Source organism: Haemaphysalis longicornis, unplaced genomic scaffold (assembly GCF_048455015.1).
Source record: "Haemaphysalis longicornis isolate Haplotype H1 unplaced genomic scaffold, Haemaphysalis longicornis Haplotype H1 scaffold_8, whole genome shotgun sequence".
NCBI lineage: Eukaryota > Metazoa > Arthropoda > Arachnida > Ixodida > Ixodidae > Haemaphysalis > Haemaphysalis longicornis.
Window position 1 is genome coordinate 71,815,568 of NW_027526445.1, and position 20,637 is coordinate 71,836,204.

Consider the following 20,637-nt stretch of genomic DNA (forward strand, 5'->3'; position numbering starts at 1 on the left):
CCGTGAGGCACTCCATGGATAGGCGTAAAATGTCTATAAATAGCTCTATCAATCCGTACTGAAAATGACCGTTTAGTTAAGAAGGTCCGGATAAAAGAGCGGACCTTTTCCGGGACAAGTAGGCTTTGTATTGATTGATCGATTGATTGCAGGGTTTAACGCGCTGACGCAACGGAGGCGATGAGGCGCGCCGTAGGGGAGGGCTCCGGATTAATTTTGACCACCTGGGGATCTTTAACGTGCGCCGAAATCTCGCACAAATGGGCGTTTTTGCTTTTCGCCTCCATCAGAAAGCGGCTGCCGCGGCCGGGAATCGAACCCGCGACCACGTGCTCAGCAGCAGAACGCCTTAGCCACTGAGCCACCGCGGCGGGTCAAGTAGGCTTTGGAGAACTTCCAGGATAGCGCTGTGGCTGATGTTGTCATATGTCTAGTGAATGTCCATGGCAAGCAACGTCCGCATTTTCTGAGATCACCCTCCAAGTAACACCATTGATGATAAATGCTCAAGTCTATCCTCTATCCCCAGACCAGGTCTGAACTCAATGTGTACCGGGTGGTACCACCTGTAAGTGTCCATGCACCACTGAAGTCGCGTAGCCAGCATTCGCTCGAACAGTTTCCACAAGGTGCACGCTATAGCGATTGGGGGCAAATTGGGAAGATGCTCGGGTGCTTTGCCTGGCTTCGGTATAGGGACGATATCTGCCCGGAGCCATGACTCGCGTATTTGGCCCGAGAGCCACACCTCCTTGATGGAATCGAGGCGACGGCTCAGGGTCGGATTGTCGAGGTTCTTACAAACCTCGTACGTAATGTCGTCTGGGCCGGGAGATGACCGAAGTTTCGTCTGGCCTATTGCAGCCAGGAACTCTACCATGGTCAAAGCCGATTCTATTCCACGGACCGTTTCATTAGAAGGAGACGCACCGATGTGCTGCGGTAGAGGAAACGGGCACGGGTTGCTAGCCGGAAGGTTGTGAAATGCAGGGTACAAGACGCGAACCACATCGATGGCAAACGGGTCCTTGTTCTTGCCTGATGCCAAGCTCGCACCGGATGGTGCATCCGGAGTGTGACCGCCTGATGCCATTGCCCGAAAAGTGCGCCAAATAGACGATGTGGTGAACGAAGGGCCGAGGGACTCATACCAGGTAAGCCATCGTTGCCGTGAAAGACGTTTCTCATGTCGTCTGGCCGCAGTGGTCAAGCGTTGCAAATGCATTCGAGCCGGCGCACACGAGGGATCTCGCTAGGCAGCCACGTCAACTTGTTTGCGCTGGGCCCACAGCTTGCACGTCGTGGCTACCTCGTAGTACCTACAGCAGCTTCGACATTCAAGTCGTTCGTTCGTTCACCTCGTGTCGTCGCGCAGGATGAACATGAGGAGCGTAAGCTATGACGTGTATTTCTCGTCCAAGCAGGTTTCTCCACGATACGGGGAACGCTGTAGCTTTTTTGTGGCCAATGTTGGTCAATTTCCTAAAATGGGTATGCTTACCTTGACGAACGTGCACTCGAGGCACGCGTGGACGAGCGCTCGGACTTCTCTTGGTATTTTAACTGCGGACACCATACCCAAACGATTTGCTCAATACCCTCGCTGTTAAAAAAGCATTTGCGTTGGCGGGGCGGAATAGAGAGAGAACGAGAGAGAGAGAGAGAACCTTTATTAGAAAAAGATGACCACTGGTCACGATGGACGAAAGGAATGGGGAGGGAGGGTAAGGGAAAATAAACAAATGCTTGTCGTTCTCAGTAGAGTGAATAACTGCACCGGTTCTTGGAATGGGCTGTTAAGGGCCAGTTCATGGCAATCACAACAGTGTAAGAGGTCGTACAAGTTCGGTAGTTAGATAATCGTCTTTCAAACAGATTTGCAGCTGCGTGCGCAGACACGGAGTCATTTTCTTTTACTAGAAGAAGTTCCTCCGGTACTCTCCAAGATTTAGCTCGTGGTAGAATGACAGCTTTTGTTCGTGCAAGCAATGTGTAGCCCCGGTGAGTAACTGTAAACCCAGCCTTTTTTCATCCTTGGCCTGTAGTTATTCATCACCAGTTTATCGTCACCATCGCTCGAATTCACTGGTTCGTCCTCAGGACATCATAGCGTAGGTTCGCAGTGCTAGGATGTCATCATTGTTGTTAGGAGGGCTATTTGGGTTTGGCCTGTGGGTCAAGAAAAAAGCGTCACACAAGCCTTTTCGCTCGTGTCCCTCACTATGACCTTTCATGACCCCTGAAAACGCACCATTATTTCATTAACCTTGCACATGTTATCTTATGCCGTTACATTTATTGATCTATTAGGACCATATATAAAACAAATTTTGCGACACCCACGACCCCGGGGAGTAATAGTAGTAGCAAAAAAACGCTTTATTGAGCCGGTGACGCGGGAGTAGTTCCCTATTCCAGGAAGCCATGTCATGAGCGGGCAGCCATCGCTCTGTAAGCCAGGAGTGTCTCCACATCCAGATCGCTGCTGGTCACCGGGTTCTCCCATAGCTTCAGGCGTGGTAAGGGGTCTGTATGAGTGCATGCTGTATGAATTTTTATGAGGGTGATTTGTATGAGCGCGGCCTTGAGATCTTTATTAACACGAAAGCCATTTTAAGTGTGAATACACTTTATAAGCGACCCCAAACCATCCACCGCCGGCGGCGGCGTTGGCGTCCGCAGTGCTCCTCTATATTTGAAAAAGAAACAGCATCCGGCGCCAAGTTTCGATCCGAGGACTTCGCGGCCGCAGCGCGACGCTCTACCGACCAAGCTACGGACGCGACGGTGATATCAGTGTTAGACGCGCCTTATATCTTTAACGCATTCAAACTACGTCGTCAGCGGCGTGCGTTGGCGACTCAGCGGCGTTATAGCGGCTTGATAACTGCGTGGTGTACACGTGATACTACAAACCCGATGGAAGAGATGGAAGAGAAGGCGGGGAGGCGGTGGGCTGCGGGGGCCGAGCGCAAGCGCCGCAAGCGGGCCGACAACCGTGCATTCGCACTTTCACATTCTCCCCCTCGGGGAAATGCGGGGTAATTTTTAAATGCATAGCATTTTAGTAACTCACAATGTCACGCGGCGTTGGCGTGCCTTGTCGTAGTCCGCATGCGCGCCTTGTCGTAGTCCGCATGCGCGTCTTGTCGTAGTCCGCAGGCGCGCCTTGTCGTAGCCCGCAGCCAGGCCACTACACTATAAAAGAAATAACAGTTTCCGGCGCCCGGTTTCGAACCCATGACGCCGCGGGCGGAACGCAAGGTGCCCGGCGCACTACCGACCGAGCCACGAAACCAACACAGATTTCGATGCACCGAACGCGCCTTATATCCTTCACTCATTTCTCGTTTGTTTCGAAAGCGCCACAAGTTGTCCCGCGCCTCCAAAAGATGGCGACACGGGTCCCGCGATCGAGAGATACGACTTGCCGGCGCACCCCCTCGGGAATGCTGTGCATTTGATCGTGCCCCTCGCGAGGGGGATGTCTTTTTTTTATTTTTCTCCTTTTTATGTGTACTGTCACGTAACCAATAAATTTGGTACAGAATACGTGCACTTGAGCGAATCCTAGTTAAGCCCTCCCGATTAGTTACGTCTAAAACATGTCGCTGTATATTAAAATTTATTCTCATGGCTAAGCACGGGTAAAATGGTATTTGCTTCCATAAATACTGTTTAATTAGACAGTAACAGAGACGTTGTTACCCTTGAAGGTTAATTAGCAGAGGTGCGGTTGACTCTTTGAATGGGGACAAATGCTGGTACCGTTTTGACTCGAGATACAATGGTAAATTCAAAGAAATAATCGTGGCTTTCTGTCAACGTGTATACCTACGAACGTTAGTTGCCAACAATCCTCTCATTATGTTTTTCACCTTACCAGGTAAAAGTCAACGAACGTCGACGTCCGGGGATGCGGTTTGCTGATATGAAATTATTTGTGCTACCTATTTCTATTGTTTTACGATGTCTTTGTTAAACGTAATTAAAATCCGTGCCTTAACCTTTGTCATTGCCGGAAGGGTAGACGGGGGAGGAAATTTGGAGGATGGGGGTGAGTGTTTTTTTTTTAAATGTGGCCCTGTATGACGGATTCTCGAATGTATTTGAAAAGAGAGTCACAAACCATTTTCCTGTGCTTTCAAGGCCCTTCGGGATTTTCTATGTTGTGAACACGTGCTAAGCGAAACTAATTTGGGCAGAACTCGTGCTCGACAGCTTCAAAAAGCAAGAATTCCCTGTTAAAATTACAGTATTCACTAAACTCCAGATGAAAAAAACTGGACCACCTTCGCAATCGAGATGAGAAAACTAAGGAAACAGGGGAGCTTTTTTCTTTCTAGGAGAATAAAAAAGTAAAAAAAGACGCGCACGTTAGAGCTTACCCCACTCCTAGCCCCCCCCCCCCCCCGATGCCCGCCGCCCCACCCGAACATATGCGCCGCCACGACCCTCCCCACACATGCTCGTCGGCTTGTTGCCTTTTTGACCCTTCCCCTCACACTTGGCTTAGTATTTTCTTACTGTCCATTTTGCTGTCCCTCATTTTTTGATCGATGCCTGGTGGGGCTGGAACCCAAGCTTTAAGAGCTCCGGTGTTACAACGGTGTGCTGTGGTTTTTTCGTAAAATACACGTTTAGAAAGAATTAACACATCGGTGCCTGAAAAGCGAAACACTTGCTTAGAGGTAAAAAATAGCTGCGTGCGTTTTCGCAGTGTAAGCTGTTAAAAAGGACAATTCCATATACAGGCAACTCAGGAAGAGAGCTGTGTGCTGTTGCCTTTAGGTAACGTGAATGTTCAGCACAAGGGCGCGCACTTTGACCTGCACAGCAAAATGATGGTTTAACATTGGCGAAATGCGTACTATTTTCGCCATATAGCATATTGCCTTGCGTCACCTTTTCGCTTTCCCAATGAATTGCATCGCCAAAAAAAGACTTTTTGTACAATAGAATTTTGCGGCAGTGGGGAAAAACAGACGACACCCTGTTCTCGCTTCACCGAACTGCGAATAAACGTGTACGTTGCGTAAAAACACAGCACGCAGCTCTTTTCTCGGAAAATATAATGAAAACTGCGCAAGGAGTGACGCATCAAGGGCAGAAGGAAGTACGGAAAAAATTTACACCATCTTCCCGCGAGGGGAACCATGGAGTAGATGCAACGCATCTCGCATCGGGGGTTGCCGTTGCGTTTCCGTTATGTTAGCGATGTCAGCGTGTGGATTGCTGTTGTTGTGTATCCTATTTACGCAGCATGTTCACCCCCGATGCGTCGCATCTACCCCATGGTTCCCCTCGCGGGAAGATGGTGTAAATTTTTAACTGAGCGCAAGCTGCGCGCTAACGCACAGCTGGCACGGCGACGGGAGCGAGCGCAGCCGAGCGCAAGCTGCGCGCTGACCGCGGTGACGCACAGATGGCGCTGCGGTGAGAGCGGCGGAGCGCGCAGCTGCCGCGGTGAGGAGAATGGGGGAGGGATGCGCACTACGCCGCGACAACGACGCGGGACAAGGCGAGTTAAAGAGATGCGTTGCATCGAAAATCTGATTTACTACTGCGATACCCCCTTGTGTGAAATTTGTACGCAGGCGAGTTGCACTCTCTTAGGCGACGGCGCATACCTGCTGCGTCTCACGAAGTGATCGCTGCAGCAGCGAACGCACGAAGGCACGCGATATACTCTGGCACTGTTTCGTCATGCGCCACCGTGGGAAACATTCTCGCAATTTTCGCCATACTTTCATCTTCTGCTTGCCTGTTCCCCCTATATTTGGTGGTCTCTTCGTTCATTCGGTTATCTCGTAGCACGTCGCCGTCGAAGAAAATGTCGGCATACCGGCCTCCCCTCATATTTTCGCACTTCTTTCCTCCTCTGCTTTGCTGTTCGTTTTATCTTGTCGGCCACTGAAGTGGTGTGCAGTGAAATGCACGTTTCGCCCGTGCTCCATGCTTGCCCGAACATGGACGGTATTCATTCAGGATATCCGTCTTGTAGCGCTCATACCTTCAGGAGTTATTAAAAATATTCTTACACTTTACTCATCGGAGGGAATCAGCGCAAACGGAAACAGTCGCCAGTGCGTCGGTAAATATGTGAACGAGGACACCTAAGGTCTCAGTCCCACTTGCGAACACAAGGTCAATCGTAAACCAGCTTTTGACGTAAGCTAATATGAGGGGGAAAGACTATAGGTATGAAGACGCGTGCCCTGGACAATTTTCGAAAAAATCGTTGACATCCTGTTTACCGGTTTTCTAAATGCTGCGTTACAGTCTCTGGAGAAAACCAACGCTTTCGCGTTTTAATGGCTCTTGTATGCAGCCATATCACCACCCATTCGCGATTGTGTTGTGTTTGGACTGGTGTAATGAGTGGCCAGGGCGTTGTTAACGTCCCAACACTGACTCGGGAAATGCAAGCGTCACCTACTCCGTCAGCAAGAACGAGCTGAGCGCCTATTTTCGCAGGCAGCAACCGGGTCGACTGCGATGTCTCTCAGGCCGACCGTGTGGGTTGAGTCAGGCTAGCTGTAGCGGCGGCGAAGAACGGCGATTCACGTTCGCGGCACCCTTTTTGTGCTGTAAGCAACCCAGCGGCACGTGCGCCCCGACCACAGCAGCAGCAACATCCCCCGAAAATATACGAGGAGAGCCAAACAAAGCCTTGCTTTAGAACAGGGAAGAAAGGCACAAACCTGGTCGCGAAAGAGCTTCTTTAGAGCCATGTACGCGAGTCGAATGCCGTGTGACAGGGTCATCATGAGCGCCGTCTGCTTGTCAGCCTTTCTCTCGTCCAGCTCGCCGAAGCCCAACTGTTTCCGCTTGGCCAGCAGGCACTGCAGCACCGCTTCATGCCGGGAGACAGTGGCGTTGTCCCACGAGGTCCGGTGCTTGTCGGTGACGCTCAGTTCGCCAACGCCCATGACCGCGGCCAACTGATTTGCGAGCAAATATCCCATCGTGGCGTAGTTGTAGTAGTCTGGCACCCAACTAGGGTACAGGTAGTGCTCCAGCTGCGCAGAATGAGGGTACGCTACAGTCTTAACAGGCCACCCAGAGTATGTTTCACCTTATCAATATAGTGTATACCTGCTCGAAAACATTTTTCGTTAGCATGTACGGTACAACAACCCTATCGTCCTTGTCGTAACTATTGTAATGAGACCTACGGACAGCCTAGAGACCCTCTTTTCCAAACACTAACTTTTCAGGAGGAAACTCCATGCAGGGTTGAGAGGATTGCAGAGACTACTTCAGATCTAGAATGGAAGCCCAAAGCTAAAAGCAGGGTCACAGTAAAAAAAAAACGGAGCGAGTGAATACGACTCGCAACGGCGGAGGAGAGGGATAAAAGTGGGAAAGAGGGTAGGTAATAAGATTGGCGGCTTCTAGCCTTAAGATGAGCACTCGGGTTTTAATGAGGGGCCTACGGAAGTTGACACTACGCAGGCATGAATGGATATTGCATACATTGATCACATATGCCCCATGTTCATCCCATTGTCACGAGAAAAAGTGAATCGTAATAGGCGTCGACAGCCTAAGAGTACATCTGAGATTACTAAGGTCTGCCCTTTGTTTTCGAGGTAAAGACTCAAACAGGCGGCTCTATTTTACACGGCACCCATAAGGCTTCGCATGGTGTGATCACGCGGCAGCCGATCAACCCGGTACACAAAAGAGCTGGTTGGATGACATGTCGTGGAGGAGGCAGTTTAGACCATCCCGGCAACACGGCAGGTCCTTCTTGCGGTCTAGGCCAAGGGACCATCCCTTACACTGAGGGACGAGCCACCACAAGAAAGATTCACCAAACGGCCGAGCGGTGGGACAAGGGTGTTGGCGCGAACAGCCGGGCATTCTTCTAGTGTTAGGCAGACGTCTTCTCCCACCGCTTGTTACCAGTCACTGCCACATCCGTAGTCATCCGACCGTAATCGCTGTGCGAAACCTCTGCACAGCTCTACGAGACAATCCTGATCAATGACGCTAACCTTCTGCGTTGGCCCGACATTATTTCCGCAACGACTACAAAACTTCCCATCGCTGAATGTACCTTTGTCGGACTGAACACCATCCGACCGTTACCTGCTTCTTCTATTCTCTTGAACAACGGGGGACCCCCCTTTCTAACTTCGTTCATTATCTGCCCCTGGGTGCTTTTACACCTTTACTCCGTCTCTTACATTTACACTCCTTACCGCGAACGCGCATTGCGCTTACCCCTTTGGCGCGCAGCATATGAGGATTAGGGATGGTGGTGGGATTGTGCAGGCTAGATGAGGAGGACGCTTAATTCAAAACCCCAGTCATCTTTGCTTCAGGATGAAACAGAACGAGAGTGGCGTGATATCATTGGTTGCGTTATAGACGCTAGTCCTATGCGAACGGCCTCAGTTTAACAGCGGAGCTGTGTAGGCTTGAGCTTCCCACGGTGCCTCCTGCCGAGTAGGGAGAGCTCAAAAGCACCACGCGTCGGCAAAGAGCTGACGCCCTACAAAAGAATTTGCCCTGCATGGCAGTGCCGTCGGACGACGACGATAGAGAATGCGACTGAATGAAACACTGTAGATACATAAATGGTCTTTGATGCTTCGCAGGGTCATCCAAAATGGGTTGCACTGCTCGTGTCCGGCTGCTCCCTGTCACCTAGAATCTGCTAGCAGTGTCTTGGCGCTAGTGGAGAGCCCTGGCCAGAAAAAGCGACTGCGAACACGATCGCAAGTTTTTTGAAAGCCAGATTGCAAGCGGCGGCGTCATCATGAAGTGCTTCAAGTATGCGAAGACAGAGTTGACGGGGAATGACAGGTACCCACACTGAACCTAGGTCTAGACAAAGGACCTCTGCTTTTTCTCCGGTCCTGCACCACTAGTACAAGCTGCGTCTATTTTTTGTTGCTTGGCTGAGCCCAGTCTTTTGTACATGACTCTGTAGCGCCCAATTCTTCACCGACCACAAGCGCCCGCGATCATAATCATGGCCCGCTGCCATCGTCAGCAGCACGTGGCCTTGACAAGCAGGACCAGCCACGCGTCAGAGAACACCCATGCTTCTGCGCTGCTTGGCCGCAATCTACGGTCGCTCCTCAATTTGGGGATTCCGGTTGCTACCGAACCGCGTCTGCAAATACGTTTAGGGTCAGCCGCCCAACCACATCGGCACCTACAACTCTATTCCAGCTCATCCAGTGGTGTTTAAGTCTTATAAAAGGAGTTTTAGAAGGCGAGTTATTCTGGTCATGAAGCCTCTCTGGAACAAAACCCTTTCTGGAGTAATTCTTCTTCTGGAATAAGAAGGCCGGTTATTTTATTTCCCAGATTAATCTCCCCGTAGTGGGAGTTGTGTTGCAGAGAAAGAAGATAAACTTTGTTAAGAGAGTGTGTTCTGGCTCGCGAGAGAAAGCTAAGATGACTATCGGAAGTTGCGCTGTGTTAGCTCCTTCCAGCAAACTACAATTCGGACGACGGTGCCGGCATTCTACGTAGAGCACTGCACGGGCCTGATTTTAAGGCCCGTGCCCGGCCCGAGCCCGCTTTGTGAAGCCCGATCCCGACCCGGGCCCGTAACACCTAGCCCGGGCCCGGCCCGGGCCCGGGCGTTCATAAGTGAGCCTGGCCCAAGCCCGGCCCAAGCCCGTTGTCTCAAGCCCAGGCCCGGCCCGGGCCCGGTCATGTATTTTTCAGCATAGGAAGGGCCCGCGTGTGTGTGGCCAGGCCCGGTCTTAGACGCTAAGGAAAAATTGTTTATTATATCCCGTTGAGTGTCCTCGTAGCGGGCAATCAGACGGAGGGGCTAGCCTGTTCAAGCACGTCGTGAACTAAAGCGAAAAAAAAATCAGGGTCTAAAGCACACGTAGTTTAGCTTACACCGTCTGCATTTCATGCCACATCGGCGTAATATCTCGTATTTCTTACGCGAGATACACCACACCTTTGATGACCAAACTCTTGGCAACTTCACGTGGTTGTATCGGCCACAAGTCGGTATTGCTGAAATTGTTTGCTCCACATTTGCATCCACGAGTATGTACGTGCGTTGAAAGATTTTACCTGCAGTGGTTGTTAAGCGCTAGTGCTTCTCTAGCACGCGAGTTTGATTCCCGGCTACGGCAGCAACCGCATTTAGATTTGTGCGACAACTAAAACACAGACATCGGTGCAGAGCTCCTGGTTGTCTGAATTAATCCTTCTAGGGCATTCCTTGCAATCGTGTCTTTGGTAAGGTATACCCCAAAATATAAAATCTTGATGCAGTGCATGAAATGACATTGAAATTACAGTATAGTGACTATCAGATCTAGCAAAACACGCTTTGAAAACAATGCGTACAACTAACACCAAGAAGCTCGTAAATGTAAACTCAGAATATTCATTTTAATGCTCTTTTCTACACTTCACGTCGGGACTATTAACGGCCGGGCCTTGAATTCAAGCCGGAACGCGGATCGGGCCCAGTGTGTCGAGCCCGAGCCCAGCCTGGGCCCGCGGCATTGAGCCCGGGCCCGGCCCGGGCCCGCCAATAATCAGCTTCGGGCGTCCCGACCTGGCCCACGGGCCGGGTCGGGTCCGGGCTTTCGGGCCGGCCCGGGCCCGTGCAGTGCTCTAATTCTACGTCCTGCTGCCGGAACTTCCCTAAACAAAATCTTAAAGCTGGGTAAAATCTCCAGTACGTTGCAAGCTTCCCTTACTAAAATAAGGAGATGGTCAAGCACTAATGAGAAATTGCGCCATCAGTGTTCTGTCAGGTAGAAACTTGAAATACAATTATGTTCCAGGTTAGGGATAAAGCGACCACGAGTACTACCAACACTAAAAATATGATAACCGGAAAGCGAAATGTCAGCAAAAGAGTAAATAACTTCTGCGTATTGCCCACAAAATAAGTTATACCTGCATTGAAGCATCCCTGTCCATTAACAAGAGACAAAGTGGTGCCTTTTTCAACGACGCAGGTTGTTATACACTGTAAAAAAGGTAGAAGTGCGACTTCTGGCATGCCTCACAACCCACATCATTGCTGGGCCTCCGCTCTCACTTTGATAAACGGCCACTCATGTTGTACTTGTGGTCCTGCCTCAGTCGCTTCCGCGACACGCGTCGCGCTTGCACATAGCTACTCGCTTTGACGTGGCCCCTGCCCCGTGTAACGGATAATATTTTAGTCAAGAACCAAATGGAGCACGTATTTCACTACTAGAGTTACAGCTATCTTTCTTTGTAATGGCCTTTTCGTCGAGTCGCTGTTCTGCTAAGCCACGTACCGCCTCATTTCAAAAATATATGAGACTTAAAAAAATGTCAATAACTGCTGTAACCCCACTAATACCACGCGTCTCCGAGTGATTGTCGCGTACTGCAGCTTCATGTTTATAGGGGCTACGTACGCATGATGTGGATCACAGAAGAGTATCAGAAGGAGAAAAAGAAGCAATAGCCTCTGGTGCTGGGGTACCTGGAAATGAGTGGGCACCAGGACTCTGTCCCTTTGAGCGATGTATGCGAGTTTGGAGCTGAACTCGAGCTCCGAGATGAGCAACTGGAGGCGCGTGGGAGGGTTCTTGCTGAGCACCCTGAAGTGGTGCGACAGCGCTGCCACCAGCACGGGCAGGAAATGCCCGCTCTCTTCCTCAGGCGGTGCTCCGCTTCTCTCGTCCACCGGTTCTCCGCTGTAGTCGGCCCCCGGCACGCGGAACGCTTTGCCCGTGACGATGTCTAGTCCTAATCTGGCGGCAACCGCTTCTGCCTCTCTGCGGTCCTTGCCCTGCGGTGTCGGATTCGCGATGCCAGCATTGAGAAAAGGAGCACACTCAGCTCTGAGAAGATTGCAGTGTAAGATGACACTGAGGTCTGAGCAAACTGGGTACAATAAAGCTGTCAGTGGATGAACTCGTCCTCGAAGTGGATGTCGATTGGGGCGCTTGCTATGGCATCAGCAAAGTCAAAGGATTTTTAGGTAGGTTGCCTTACTGTTGGCATTGGCTGAGCGTGGTGATTCTTTCATCCTGTTTCGCAAAGGCCCCACCTTGGCTATTAGGTACAAGGCGCGCCATCGTGGAAGTCTACGACTTGATTTTGACCATGCGCGGATGATTAAAAAGCGCCGAAACCGACACCTTCTCGCCTCCATCAGGAAAAGGTGGGCGGCTTGTTTCGGGTGGGCCAGGTTATGGAAGGGAAACCCGCGAAGCACATTTTGCCAACTGAACGATATCGCTAGTTGAACGTTCCATACTGCAGGCACTCACTGCCGTCGTTTCGTCCGTTTCTGAAGCCTTCGTTGATGTTGACGGCGCGGCATCCATAGCCGCCTTTAACAGTGTTGTAGCCAGTTAACGTAGCCAATCAAACCCATGGCTTTGGTGGTTTGACCCCATTCCCGAAATTTTAATTGATGTTCTAATTGGTAAATTTTAAATTTTAATTGATAAATGCTACTGTTGAATTCTCTAGTTGAACTACAATAAACTAAATAAATAGTCTATATGTAATCAAATTAGGGCGGAGGCATCCACCCGAAATAAATTTCTGTCTAGGCCACTGGCCCCTAAGGCTTGTCGCTGTCGTCACTCTGCATCTTTCTCTCGACACTTAGCTCTTTGAAGCTCCCGTTATGAACTTGTTGCAGCCTGGCCTCTCGCTTCCCGCGCTCGTACTGAAGTTTCCGCTTTAACTCATTAGCAAACCGAGTGATATCTGTAAGATGGTGCGACACCGCTTGCTGCTTTTCCCACTGGAACGGCGCAGACAAATCGTACTCGCTCTCTCCTCCCCAAGACGTCTGCACTCGCCCTTCTCCCTCCGCCGCGGCCGAGTGAAGTGGGGAGGAGGGGCCGCGACACTCGCTGGGGTGGCGAGTGGCGTGGTATCACTTCAAAGTCAAACTGTCCGGCACGACGAAACTCCCTGGTCCAGGACAATATTACTTGCTACTTAAAACAGAAGGAACGGCAGGGATTGAACTTTCGTAGTTAGGTTTAGCTGCACAACGCTTTGACAATTCGGCACGGCAGAGCTTGCAGGACTCTACTAGTGGGAATTGTCGCCACACTAGACGCCATGGTTTCCACCGGAGGGCACTTGTCGCACCCCGGCCAGCACTTGTCGCACCTCGCCCAACACGCTTCACCATTAACCGCACAGTAAAACACATTTGAAATCTATTTTGATCTTTGCGCGCACAAGAAAGCTCAGAACGGATACCCTTTCGTAATCGGAATCAGCATTACATTATCTGGTCCTCCTGGCCCCAAACTGCCGACGTGAGGGTCCCGAGACGTGACGAACAGCGTTGGCTGAGGTTGCTGCGCGCTGCTCGAGTGCATCACGTCATGGTATCGGGACTGGCGTCGTGCTGCCAGGACGGGTAGAGATGGTGGATACCACGTGGTAGATACCACGAGCACGTTGAGATCGCCCGGAGCAGCGCACACTGTGGCGAACCAGGGTAGCGTGGTCGAAGTGGACCATGGTTGGTGTCGTGCCGGGCAGTAATGATTACGAAGTTGAAGGAGAAGAAAACTTTATTGACAAGTATTTACATCTGGATCTCAGAGAAGTATTTACATCTGGATCACACACACACACACACACACACACACACACACACACACACACACACACACACACACACACACACACACACACACACACACACACACACACACACACACACACACACACACACGCACACGCACACGCACACGCACACGCACACACGCACACGCACACGCACACGCACACGCACACGCACACGCACACGCACACACACACACACACACACACACACACACGAGAGATACGCTCCTCTTCTTGCGCAGGGGACCGTTAGGTCGCCGCCGCTGTGGCACTCCGCCTTGGGTCGGAGCCCCCTTTGTCCTGGTGACGTTGCACCACGGGGAAGACGCCTTGAATTTCTCTGTTGCAATATTCGTTAGATGGCTCGTTGAAAACATCTGCAACGTCGCCAGACACGCTACAAAAAGGGCATGATGCGCAGGCACGCCGCCGAAGCTTGCAGTGCGGGGCGCCAAGCGATGCTATTTTCAGCCGGAGGGGCCACGAGGTCGCTGAAAGGGGTATTGTCTAGTAACAGCATAGTTCGCCATTGTGGACACGACGGGTCGTTGAACGTCGATTAGGGAAGACCGACAGCAGGTTTTTGGTGGTCCATCGGAGCGCAGAAGACGTGTTGCGTCACAGCATCGCAACAACAGCAACCACAGCCAGCGCGTTGGCGACGTCTCGGGGCCCTCTCGTCGGCATTTGGGGGCCAGGAGGATTGATTGATTGATTGTAGGGTTTAACGCGCCGACACAACACAGGCGCGCCGTAGTGGAGGGCTCCGGATCAATTTTGACCACATGGGGATCTTTAACGTGCGCCGAAATCTCGCACACACGAGCGTTCTTGCTTTTTGATTCCATCAGAAAAGCGACCGCCGCGGCCGGGAATCGAACCCGCGACCTCGTGCTTAGCAGCGCAACGCCTTAGCCACTGAGCCACCGCGGCGGGAAGGGAGGGGGGACCAGGAGGAGCAGAGGGCGTAATGTTGATACCGATTACGAAAGGGTATCTGTTTTTAGCTTTCTTGTGCGCGCAAAGATCAAAATAGATATAAAATGTTTATCATCATCACCGCCAACATCATCATCATCATCACACGACCACCGCCACCACCACCACCACCACCATCAGCCTGTTTGTGCCCACTGCAAGACGAAAGCATATCCCAAAGAAAGCATATCCCAAAGCATATCTCGCCAACGTGTTCTCGGCCGACCCTTATTGCGTTTTGCCGTCTGCTGGCAGCCACTCTGTCAAACGAATTGGCAGCCGCTCTTTCTCTCGCATTACGTAACCTAGAATGTTCTCCACATTGGTCTGTTCCCTAATCCATGGGGCTGTTTTCCTGTCCGTCAGCGAGACCCCTACCATTCAGCGTTCCATGTCCCATGGTCTCCTGGACTGAGGAACCACTCCCACATCACCAGGACCACAATAAAGTTTTCCCCCCTCCTCCATGGCCCGTTGTGGCGATCTAAGTTTCTTTTCAAGTCGTTTGTTGAGACCCCAAATTTATGCCCTGTAACTCATTACTGAAAGAACGCATTGATTAAATACAAGATTTTTGAGTGACAGAGGAAGCTTACTAGTAAGGATATCTGAGTTTTTACCAAACGCAGCCCACGCCATGCTCATTCTGCAGGTAATTTCCCCTTCATGGTTTGCATCAGCAGCTATGACCTGCCCAAGATATGTATTTGGTGACAGTTTCCCGGATTTCATTGCCTACCTGGAAGTGTTGCACCTTTGCGTGCTGATTCGACGTTACCTTGTATTTTTTTGTGGTTACTTTTAATCCTGTAATCATACTTGCCGAGCACAATTGGGAAACCATGCGCTGCAAACCATGGCTGCTCTGGCTGAATAACACAATGTAGTCTGCAAAGCTAGGTGGCTGAGAGTTCCCCATTGATGCGCACTCAGGTTTTAATTCACCTAAGCTTCCTGAACAAACTCTCCAGACAGGCCGCAAATAATTGTGGCGATATTGTGTCCCCTTGGCGGACGCCCTTTTGTATAAAAAATTTACAAATTCTGTGATGAAGCCGTGTAGTTCCCGTACATCCGTCGTATATATCTTTGGATGGCGCAATGTATGCCTCGTAAACGTCGTGATCACGTAACGCGTTTATTACTGCTGAAGTGGGCACTGAGTGAAACGCCTTTTCATAATCCGTGAATGCCATATACAGCGGTGCATTATATCTAAGCACTCTTCGATTACCTGGTTGATAGCGTGAATATGGTCTAAAGTTGAGAAGCCCTTCCTGGAACCGGCTAGTTCTCGTGGCTGTTGAAGGTCAAAAGTGGCACTGATCCCGTTAAGGATTAACTTGGTAAATGATTTGTAGGTAATAAACAGGACGCTGATAGGCCTGCAATTTTTAAGCTCTTTGACACCACCTTTGTAATGCAGGAGAAGTAAATTCGTATTTTCTCAGTCCTTTGGCCCCCTTAAGGAGATCAAGCACCACGAGAATAGTGCTGCAAGCTTTGCTAGTACAACGTGGCCTCTAAGGTACAATATATCAGACGTAATGCCATAATCTCCTCCAGCTTTGCTTTCTTTATTGCTTGGAGCGCCGTGGCTGCCTCATTTGTTGTAACCGGTGGAACCAGATGCCCATTATTTACGGAAAAACGTGTGTCGAAGGCAGGGGTAGAAGCGAGCACGTTTCCGTAAAATTCTTCGGCTAATTTTAGTATGTCATCAATAGTGTTTGTTGTGTGACCACTTTTGTCCCGGAGTGCAAACATTGTATTTTTGCCAATTATGAGCTTACTTCTAGCCGCTATCAAGCTCCCTCCGTGTTTCAGGGTTGCTTCAATTTTTTTGCCGGCAGTCTTGCTTTTGTTGATCAATTTGGAGAGCTCTGCCATTTCTATTTGTTCTCGCTGAGTGCGCACCAATGGGTATTATTTGTTTGCGCATTTAATGCTCGAACTCTTTAGAGCGAAGCAAGTTTATCTGTTCGTTTACATGAATTACCCGATATTCCAGGAGGCATAGTAGGGCTAAGACAGTTAAGAAGCATTGGAGAGGGGTTTGGGGTGCTTCCAACTGGTGATATTTTGTGTTATCGCGGTCATTCTGAAACACATAACTTAGGAGTGGGGTTTGAAATGTGGTATAATTTCACAGTATTAAGAAGCGTGTACCATCTCTCATTATTAGGCTCAATAAGAAGCCCACGTGCATGTAGTGCAGTTGTACGCACCTACATCGACTTACGATAATGAGGCTGTGGACGGATTTTACGAAGACATTGAATTAGAAATTAGACATGTAAAAACTCCGTACAGAGGGATTATGGGAAAATTCAATGCAAAAATAGGGGCATAACAGATAGGGGAGCACGCGGTATGAAAATGTTGCCTAGGTTCTAGAAACAACCGCGGGGTCTTGCTGGTTTCCTTTGCCGAGAGGAATAATGTGCGTATTGTGAACACGTTCTTCTGAAAAAAAAAAAAAAACAGAAAACGGGCTTGGAATGGTTGGAATGAAGATACTAAAAACGAATTTTACTTCATTTTAACTGGCACACCCCGCATAATTGCATTGGTGATTTGCCGGAATAAAACAAGTGATCGCAGAGTAGTCAGAAGTCGTATCATCAGTTTGGATTTGAGAAGAGAAATATTAATAATGTTAAAACGGGGAAAGTGGATGAATTCCGATTGTTACTTGAAAACAAACTCTCTACATGGACCCGTGCTCACACCGGCCTGCTGGGGAATGAAGCAGACCATGCTGCAGCCCGCGAGATGGACAACCGGGTATCCTCAGCATCCGAATGGTCAGCCACGGAAGGAATCACCACTGACCCCCTGACCACCACTGAAGCGCTTCTCACCCACTACAGGCACCTCCGCAACAAATATCCTCCGCCGCACCCCTCCCTCACGTACTCCCAAGCATACACCTGGCGACGCCTACAAAGAGATACTTACTACAAATGTAGACGACTTCACCACATTGCCCCAACTTTCTACCCGGAAACCTGTCAACCATGTAATACCCCACTGGACACTTTCCGTCTTGTCATTGAATGCCCGCACTCTCCACCCCCCCCCCCTCCCTGACTAACCCCCACCCCTTCTTATGAGCAGTGGGAGAGGTTGCTAACCAGCTCCGGCCCTGAACATCAAGCTATGCTGGTCGACTGGGCGGTGACGGCGGCGTCCTCTCGCGGCCTCCTGGACATAGGAGGCTGACCACACCCCCTTCCCCCAACCCTTTGCTCAATAATAAACGTTTGTTCATCATCTGTGCTGTCCAATGGCAAAAGTGATGTGGACTCTCGCAATTATGCTTTCACACATGTGGTCATGGAAGCAGCACTAGCCAGAGGGGAAAAACAGCTCGCATTCGACCAAGTTATCACAGAAAACTAAGGACCACATTGATTCGCGCTGGAAAATCTTTACTAAAAGGTTAATGTTGAAGCTTAATGGGAAGAATCTCCTTATACAAAGGAAGCCTTTTAAATAATTATCTCAGCTTTGAAATTTCGTGTCAGTGCATACTGCTTCAATTTCACTCTCTCTACTTTATGGCAAGTATATACAAAATTATTGGCTAACGCGGTATTCAAAGAAATGGTTAAGAGCACTGTCTATAGGTGCACTGTCATACAGCCCACACACCTCCTGATCACTTAAGCATTTTACTTAAGCATTTAAGTAAAACCACATTGTCATCAAGATCGTCCTTCTTGAGGAGGAGAATTGTGATTCGGCTCATTAAATGAAATAATGCTACGTTGAGTACTGAAAGTGACAGACCAAAGACTTATCATTGTCTCTCACGAAACACAGGCTACCTCTTATTAGCAGGACCTTGACCGTGTTCAGATGTTCCCCTGCCGCATGTGACGATCCTTCATTTATAATATATGGTCGATGAAAGTATGACAACGATGCGTTAATACAGGGGCGCTTTAGCTTATATTCAGGCAAAGCCGTGGGAACGTATTCCTCCTAAACAGCGTTATTTCGAAGTCATGGACGATATTAACTAAGGCCTATTTCTAACCTTCAATGTATTGTGCTTTCACGCCACTATGTCTGCTTTGAGAGTCAAAATTAAGTTGTGGTGCAGACATTTTATGATATGCACAGACGTACTGACAGTAAAATTGTCACGTCAGTCAGAGGTGCACGGTGAGATACAGTGCTCCGTGGAACATCCTTCGAGAAAAGCTTAACGCGGTTTGGCGCATAGTCGTGCACGACCTGTCAATGCAGACTCGTGAACACATCTCATTACTTTCTGGCATCGTTATTTTCACTTCTCGTGTCGTAACTATGCATGTCTGGTGGACCTAATGGCGCAATCCCAATCCTGGACCCGGCTTTGCGACATCGCGCCCTGGAACGAATAGTGCTATAGTGAACGCTTCCGTGTAGGGATGCCCAAGCCCGCGGAGACAACACGTCAACTATGTACGGCTTCGTGGGCCCCCATCCTGTAAACTAGTACTCAAGATTAGACAGGACAAGCCTTGACCAGACGAGCCGACGATGTGTCGCTCTTCGGTTCCGTGATCTCTCCCAAAATGGCTCCGTGCCCCTTGAATGCTTCTCGTTCCTTTGAAGACATCTCTCTTGCAGGGCCAGGGATTAACAAGGCCATCATCGTCATCCCTGAGATGTGTACTTCACTGTATCGTGCCATTGCATCCCTCATTCTAACAGGTCTCGGAATAGGGATGCTCTGTTCGTTGACCGTAAAATTTGCCAACTTGCACAAGGATGCCAACTGTTTGTCCAGGCATACTAGGGACTCACCTGACCCCGCTTGATCTTAAACTGGGTCTTTCAGTTCTGCTTTTATGAGGATGGGTGTTTTGTTGGCCACAGTGATTAGGGGCGGTTAACCCCGAGTGGTTACTCCACCCCCATAGCGGTCTCTTCTATCGTCCCGACTGCCGCTCTGATAGTCCTGGTAGCGTCCTTACCCTGTTGAGGCAGCCACATCTAGCTGTTAGCAGTCAGCTTCTCGACGAGGCCCTGACAAGCCAGGCGGTTGTTACCCGCACGTAATTGGCCCAGCCTAGATTTGCTGCCTCTGTGACTACAGATCCACACAGCCTTACATCCCTACTTGCAGTCTGTGCCAACGTCAAAAATAACCATGCTGTTCTCTTGGTGCGAAGTAACCCTACTTTTCCTTTAGCCAGGTGTGCTGGACATATTATGTTATTCATATTTTATATTATGGACATATTATGTTATTCATATTTTATATTATGTACATATTATGTTATTCATATTTTATATTATGGACATATTATGTTATTCACATTCATATCTGCACACAAGAAAAAATGGCGGCCACAAGAAAACAAGCTATTACTGAAATTGGTATCCACACTAAAAATGCGTGGTTACTCTTACGCACGACGTTACACGTTAGCTCTGGAAACTGACGGAAAGGCCATGCCGGATATACGGAACCAGCATGACATTATATCAGAGAGGCGCAACGCACCTGCAGCCAGGCGAAGGCGTCGACATTTTCAAAAAACGCTGTCTTCATGGAATTGAACATGTCCTCCAGCACCTCAGAGGCGCCGTCAGGGGACAGGAGTCGTGCGGCCAGGTAGGCCCAGGTGAATGCGAGGCACTTGTAGGTTAGTTTGAAGCAGTACCGGGCTTTGGACGTCTCTACGGCTTCAATCTTGCCATGCATGGACAGGATGAACACCACGTCCGCCAGCAGGTTTGTGGCCAAATAGACAGTTGCCTTCTCCAAGCCATGGTCTGTCACCTGCTGTGGTGAAAAGAGTACGTTTAAATCCACTTTTCTCATCGTACCTTTCTCATCGTAGCTTTCTTATCGTAGGGCTGGTAGTGGGGCATTTTATCTGCATGATCTGCGTAAGTGTAGCACTGCTTTCTAGTTTGCAGGATATAATATATACAGAATTTTGCGAATGCAATTCTCATGATTAGTGGAATAAATTCAGAATAAATGCATAGCACAAACGCAAGTTTTATTCATTTTTGAGAGAAAAGTTATGAATGAAAATGTTGGTGAGAACATGCTTGTTCTAGTTCTGA

At 49.6% G+C, this 20,637-nt stretch overlaps 1 protein-coding gene across 1 annotated transcript in view; it reads right to left on the reverse strand.

The window, feature by feature from the left end:
- Positions 1-20,386, reverse strand: part of LOC144148341 (uncharacterized) — a 29,860-nt gene extending 9,474 nt beyond the window's left edge. Inside the window, exons 1-3 of the mRNA XM_077679891.1 lie at positions 20,066-20,386; positions 11,462-11,770; positions 6,705-7,022 (exon numbers count right to left, since the gene is read on the reverse strand). Of these exons, the coding sequence (XP_077536017.1) occupies positions 6,705-7,022; positions 11,462-11,770; positions 20,066-20,386 (948 nt within the window). The remainder of the gene's footprint in view (positions 1-6,704; positions 7,023-11,461; positions 11,771-20,065) is intronic.
- Positions 20,387-20,637: the final 251 nt, after the last annotated feature.